Source organism: Piliocolobus tephrosceles, chromosome 9, assembly GCF_002776525.5.
Source record: "Piliocolobus tephrosceles isolate RC106 chromosome 9, ASM277652v3, whole genome shotgun sequence".
Classification (NCBI taxonomy): domain Eukaryota; kingdom Metazoa; phylum Chordata; class Mammalia; order Primates; family Cercopithecidae; genus Piliocolobus; species Piliocolobus tephrosceles.
The window spans coordinates 64,727,700-64,734,808 of NC_045442.1; the positions used below are offsets into that span (position 1 = coordinate 64,727,700).

General features: G+C 46.0%; 1 protein-coding gene across 1 annotated transcript in view; it reads left to right on the plus strand.

Annotated features, from left to right (window-relative positions):
• Positions 1–7,109, plus strand: part of TET1 (tet methylcytosine dioxygenase 1) — a 149,225-nt gene that overhangs the window by 10,455 nt on the left and 131,661 nt on the right. The window contains exon 2 of the mRNA XM_023205066.2: positions 1,821–3,853. Within this exon, the coding sequence (XP_023060834.1) occupies positions 1,943–3,853 (1,911 nt within the window). The 5' untranslated portion in view covers positions 1,821–1,942. The remainder of the gene's footprint in view (positions 1–1,820; positions 3,854–7,109) is intronic.

Below are 7,109 nucleotides of genomic sequence, written 5' to 3' on the forward strand. Positions count from 1 at the left end.
ATAGTTTTTCAACCCTTGTCTTCATCCCTCCCTCCTTCTCTAGTAGTCCTCAGTGTCTATTATGCCATATTTGTGTCCATGAGTACCTGTTAAGTGAGAGCAAAAGATATTTGGTTTTCTGTCCCTGCATTAATTCTCTTGGGATATTTTAGTACTTTCCATGTTGACTATATTTTCTTTTGCAGTAAACAATTCTCAGTTCCATGATTTTAATTATTAAAAAAAATTTTTAGGCCAGGCGCGGTGGCTCACGCCTGTAATTCCAGCACTTTGGGAGGCCAAGGCGGGCAGATCACGAGGTCAGGAGATCGAGACCATCCTGGCTAACACGGTGAAACCCTGTCTCTACCAAAAATAAAAATAAATAAATAAATTTTTTTGAGACAAGAGTCTCGCTCTGTCGCCCAGGCTGGAGTGCGGTGGCGATCTTGGCTCACTGCAAGCTCCGCCTCCCGGGTTCACGCCATTCTCCTGCTTCGCCTCCCGAGTAGCTGGGACTACAGGCGCCTGCCAGCACGCCCGGCTAATATTTGTATTTTTAGTAGAGACGGGGTTTCACAGTGTTAGCCAGGATGGTCTTGATCTCCTGACCTCATGTTCCACCCACCTCGGCCTCCCAAAATGCTGGGATTAGAGGTGTGAGCCACCACGCCCAGCCCTATTATTTCATTTCATTTCATTTCATTTCATTCCATTTCATTTTTTGAGATGGAGTCTTGCTCTGTCACCAAGGCTGGAGTGCAATGGCACAATCTCTGCTCACTATAACCTCCGCCTCTCATGTTCAAGCGATTCTCCTACCTCAGCCTCTTGAGTGGTTGGGTTTATAGGTGCACACCACCATGCCCAGATTTTTTTTTTTTTTTTTTTTTTTGAGATGGAGTTTCACTCTTGTTGCCCAAGCTGGAGTGCAATGGCACGATCTCAGCTCACTGCAACCGCCACCTCTCAGGTTCAAGCCATTTTCCTGCCTCAGCCTCCCGAGTAGCTGGAATTATACGTGCCCACCACCACGCCCGGCTAATTTTTTTTGTATTTTTAGTGGAGACAGGATTTCACTATGTTGGCCAGGCTGGTCTCAAACTCCTGACCTCGTGATCCGCCCACCTTGGCCTCCCAAAGTGCTTGGGGTTACAGGCATGAGCCACTGCGCCTGGCCACTATTTTAATTTTTATTATTTATTTATTTATTTATTTTGAGACGGAGTCTCACTCTGTCACCCAGGCTGGAGTGCAGTGGCGTGATCTCGGCTCACTGCAAACTCCTCCTCCCAGGTTCATGCCATTCTCCTGCCTCAGCTTGCCGAGTAGCTAGGACTACAGGTGCCCGCCACCACACTCGGCTAATTTTTTGTATTTTTAGTAGAGACAGGTTTTCACCACGTTAGCCAGGATGGTCTCAATCTCCTGACCTTGTGATCTGCCCGCCTCGGCCTCCCAAAGTGCTGGGATTACAGGCGTGAGCCAGCATGCCCGTGAGCCAGCATCCAAGGTAGGTGGATGACTTGAGCCCAGTTAGAGACCAGCCAGGGCAACATGGCAAAAACCAGTCACTACAAAAAATACAAAAATTAGCCGGGTGTGATGGTGTGAGCCTGCAGTCCTAGCTACTTGGGGGGCTGAAGTGAAAAGATTGCTTGAGCCTGGGGAGGTCCAGGCTGTGGTGAGCTGTGATCATGCTTCTGCACTCCAACCTGGGCAACAGAATGAGATCCTGTCTCAAAAAAATAAAATAAAACAATTAGTAGTGAATATTCTATTTCAAATAGGGAAATGCATAGGAAAAAGACTCACTTCAGTGTTTTCTGTTGTTATTTCAGACCAAAACCTTGTGTGACTGAGCTCAAGAGCAGTGCATCCAGATTCTCCTCAGAAGTGAGACTTTCCAAAGGACCAATGACTCTGTTTCCTGTGCCCTTTCATTTTTTCCTACTCTGTAGCTATGTCTCGATCCCGCCATGCAAGGCCTTCCAGATTAGTCAGGAAGGAAGATGTAAACAAAAAAAAGAAAAACAGCCAACTACGAAAGACAACCAAGGGAGCCAACAAAAATGTGGCATCAGTCAAGACTTTAAGCCCTGGAAAATTAAAGCAATTAATTCAAGAAAGAGATGTTAGGAAAAAAACAGAACCTAAACCACCCATGCCAGTCAGAAGCCTTCTGACAAGAGCTGGAGCAGCACGCATGAATTCGGATAGGACTGAGGTTCTTTTTCAGAACCCAGAGTCCTTAACCTGCAATGGGTTTACAATGGCGCTACGAAGCACCTCTCTTAGCAGGCGACTCTCCCAACCCCCACTGGTCATAGCCAAATCCAAAAAGGTTCCACTTTCTAAGAGTTTAGAAAAGCAACATGATTGTGACTATAAGATACTCCCTGATTTGGGAGTAAAGCACTCAGAAAATGATTCGGTTCCAATGCAAGACACCCAAGTCCTTCCTGATATAGAGACTCTAATCAGTATACAAAATCCCTCTTTACTTAAAGGTAAGAGCCAAGAGACAACTCAGTCTTGGTCCCAAAGAGTTGAGGATTCCAAAATCAATATCCCTACCCACAGTGGCCCTGCAGCTGAGATCCTTCCTGGGCCACTGGAAGGGACATGCTGTGATGAAGGACTATTCTCTGAAGAGACATTTAATGATACCAGTGGTTCCCCAAAAATGTTTGCTCAGGACACAGTGTGTGCTCCTTTTCCCCAAAGAGCAACCCCCAAAGTTACCTCTCAAGGAAACCCCAGCATTCAGTTAGAAGAGTTGGGTTCACGAGTAGAATCTCTTAAGTTATGTGATTCTTACCTGGATCCCATTAAAAGTGAACATAATTGCTACCCCACCTCCAGTCTTAATAAGGTTATACCTGAATTGAACCTTAGAAACTGCTTGGCTCTTGGTGGGTCTACGTCTCCTACCTCTGTAATAAAATTCCTCTTGGCAGGCTCAAAACAAGCAACCCGTGGTGCTAAACCAGATCATCAAGAGGCCTTCAAAGCTACTGCAAATCAACAGGAAGTTTCTGATACCACCTCTTTCCTAGGACAGGCCTTTGGTGCTATCCCACATCAATGGGAACTTCCTGGTGCTGATCCAGTTCATGGTGAGGCCCTGGGTGAGACCCCAGATCTACCAGAGATTCCTGGTGCTATTCCAGTCCAAGGAGAGGTCTTTGGTACTATTTTAGACCAACAAGAAACTCTTGGTATGAGTGGGAGTGTTGTTCCAGACTTGCCTGTCTTCCTTCCTGTTTCTCCAAATCCAGTTGCTACCTTTAATGCTCCTTCCAAATGGCCTGAGCCCCAAGGCACTGTCTCATATGGACTTGCAGTCCAAGGTGCTATACAGATTTTGCCTTTGGGCTCAGGACACACTCCTCAATCATCATCAATCTCAGAGAAAAATTCATTACCTCCAGTAATGGCTATAAGCAATGTAGAAAATGAGAAGCAGGTTCATATAAGCTTCCTGCCAGCTAACACTCAGGGGCTCCCATTAGCCCCCGAGAGAGGACTCTTCCATGCTTCACTGGGTGTGGCCCAACTCTCTCAGGCTGGTCCCAGCAAATCAGACAGAGGGAGCTCCCAGGTCAGTGTAACCAGCACAGTTCATGTTGTCAACACCACAGTGGTGACTATGCCAGTGCCAATGGTCAGTACCTCCTCTTCCTATACCACTTTGCTACCCACTTTGGAAAAGAAGAAAAGAAAGCGATGTGGGGTCTGCGAACCCTGCCAGCAGAAGACCAACTGTGGTGAATGTACTTACTGCAAGAACAGAAAGAACAGCCATCAGATCTGTAAGAAAAGAAAATGTGAGGAGCTGAAAAAGAAGCCATCTGTCGTTGTGCCTCTGGAGGTAAGCAGACAGTCAAAGGGTGGGGAGACAGCTGAGACTTGGTATAGTGATCTATATGCAGAGACACCTCTAGTATCTCTGTGTAATAGTGAATTGTTTCACTATTACATATTTTTACTTTGGTACAATGTTACTTTAAGTTACCCATACAAGAATTCCTGGACCTACCTGAAGTATGTCTTATGCAGTGATGCCTTAGCTAGCTTATTTTTAGAATTTGTCCCAGAAAACTAGAACATACAGTTTTTTCTCATTACAGGATTTGATGGAAATGTAGAGAAATTGTATGAAATGTGGTTTTGCAAAGATTTCCCCTATGCCTCTTTTGGCTAGTTGTGTGTCTTTTTTGGCAGTCACAGATTTAAAAATTAAGAGTGGAACAAATTCATTAACTCCATAGCAGCCTGAAAAACCAGAGGAATTAAACATCTTTCCTTTTCAAAGAATGCAGTTGCATCCCTAATCTTGAAACTTTGCTTTGGAGACATAGCAATAATACAGCTTTTGTCTCAACTTTTGGTGAGTGATTTCTACCTGCTCTACTAACCTCATAGGGTTGTTGGGATTAAAGGAAAATGGCTTGTAAACTCAAGTGACATACAAACATTAGTTCTTATTTAGTTAATGAACCTAAGGTAGTTAAAGGATCTGTTGATTTAGAATTTATTTAAAAACTTTTACGGCCGGGCGCGGTGGCTCAAGCCTGTAATCCCAGCACTTTGGGAGGCTGAGACGGGCGGATCACGAGGTCAGGAGTTCGAGACCATCCTGGCTAACATGGTGAAACCCCGTCTCTACTAAAAAAAAATACAAAAAGCTAGCCGGGCGAGGTGGCTGGCACCTGTAGTCCCAGCTACTCGGGAGGCTGAGGCAGGAGAATGGCGTAAACCGGGGAGGTGGAGCTTGCAGCGAGCTGAGATCCGGCCACTGCACTCCAGCCCGGGCGACAGAGTGAGACTCTGTCTCAAAAAAAAAAAAAAAAAAAAAAAAAAACTTTTAGGGAGCTTGGTTAAAACTCAATATTGCTTTTTCGGCCTTTTGAAACACCTGTCAAATATGATGTTTTATGATTTGTAGATTACACATTAAATTTGTGTTTATTATGTCTATTATGAATGCAGGTATAGTAGAATAGATGGACTTAGAAGTATTGTAGGCCTGATGTGGTGGCTCATGCCTGTAATCCCAACACTTTGAAAGGCCAAGGCGGGCAGATCACTTGAAGTCAGGAGTTTGGGACCAGCCTGGCTGACGTGGTGAAACCGCATCTGTACTAAAAATACAAAAATTAGCTGGGTGTGGTGGCAGTTGCCTGTAATCCCAGCTACTCTGGAGGCTGAGGCAGGAAACTCAGTTGAACCCAGGAGGCAGAGGTTACAATGAGCCAAGATTCCAGCCTAGGCCACAAAAGCGAAACTCTGTCTCAAAAATAAATAAATAAATAAATAAATAAATAAATAAATAAATAAACAAACAAATAAATAAATAAAGTATTGTGGCCGGGCATGGTGGCTTACACCTGTAATCCCAGGACTTTGGGAGGCCAAGGTGGCGGATCACTTGAGGTCAGGAGTTCGAGACCAACGTGGGGTGAAACCCCATCTCTACTAAAAGTACAAAATTAGCCAGGCATAATGATGCACACAGGTAGTCCCAGCTACTCAGGAGGCTGAGGCAGCAGAATCACTTGAACCCAGGAGGTGGAGATTTCAGTGAGACATGATCACACCACTGAACTACAGCCTGGACAAGAGTGAAACTCCATCTCAAAAAATAAAATAAATAAATAAATAAATGAATGAATGAATAAATAAAAATGTTGTGAGGCTGGTCACGGTGGCTCACACCCGTAATCCCAGAACTTTGGGAGACTGAGGTGGACAGATCACTTGAGGCCAGGAGTTCGAGACCAGCCTGGCCAACCTGGCGAAACCCCATCTCTACTAACAATATAAAAATTAGCCAAGAGTGGTGGTGCATGCCTGTAGTCCCAGCTACTCTGGAGGCTCAGGCACAAGAATCACTTGAACCTGGGAAGCAGCGGTTGCAGTGAGTGGAGATTGCACCACTGCACTCCAGCAGGGGCAACAGGGAGAGACCTGGTCTCAAAAAAAAAAAGTATTGTGAGGTTTAGGCTAGGCATGATGGCTCATGTCTGTAATCCCAGCACTTTGGGAGGGCTCAGATAGGTGGACTGCTTAAGCCTAGGAGGTCGAAATCAGCCTGGGCAACATGGCAAGACCTCATCTCTACTAAAGATACAAAACTAGCTCTGGGTGATGGCATGCTCCTGTAGTCCCAACTACTTGGGAGGCTGCAGTGAGAGGATCGCCTGAGCCTGGGAAGTCAAGGCGGCAGTGAACAGTGATGGTGCCACTGCATTCCAGCCTGGGTGACAGCCATGAGACCCTGTCTCAAAAAAAAAAAAAAAAGGATTGTGAACTTAAAATTCAGTAAACTGTTTCTATTTCTTTTTTGGTTTTCATTTTCTTTTCTGAGACAGAGTCTCACTCTGTCATCCATGCTGAAGTGCAGTGGCATAATCTTGGCTCCCAAGTTCAAGCAACCTCTGCCTCCCAAGTTCAAGTGATTCTCTCTTGCTTCAGCCTCCTGCGTAGCTGGTATTACAGGCACCCACCACCATACCTGGCTAATTTTTGCATTTTTAATGGAGACAGGGTTTTGCCATGTTGGTCAGGCTGGTCTCCAACTCCTGACCTCAGTTGATCTGCCTGCATCGGCCTCCCAAAGTGCTGCAATTATAGGCATGAGCCACCGTTCCTGGCCTTCTATTTCACTCTTGACTTAAATTATCAGTTTAAAAATGTTGACTTTGGCGGGGCACGGTGGCTCACGCCTATAATCCCAGCACTTTGAGAGGCCAATGCAGGCGGATCACGAGGTCAGGAGATCGAGACCATCCTGGTTAACACGGTGAAACTCCGTCTCTACTTAGAAATACAAAAACTGCCGGGCGCGGTGGCTCAAGCCTGTAATCCCAGCACTTTGGGAGACCGAGACGGGCGGATCACGAGGTCAGGAGATCGAGACCATCCTGGCTAACACAGTGAAACCCCGTCTCTACTAAAAATACAAAAAACTAGCCGGGCGACGTGGCGGGCGCCTGTAGTCCCAGCTACTCGGGAGGCTGAGGCAGGAGAATGGCGTAAACCCGGGGGGCGGAGCTTGCAGTGAGCTGAGATCCGGCCACTGCACTCCAGCCTGGGAGACAGAGCCAGACTCCGTCTCAAAAAAA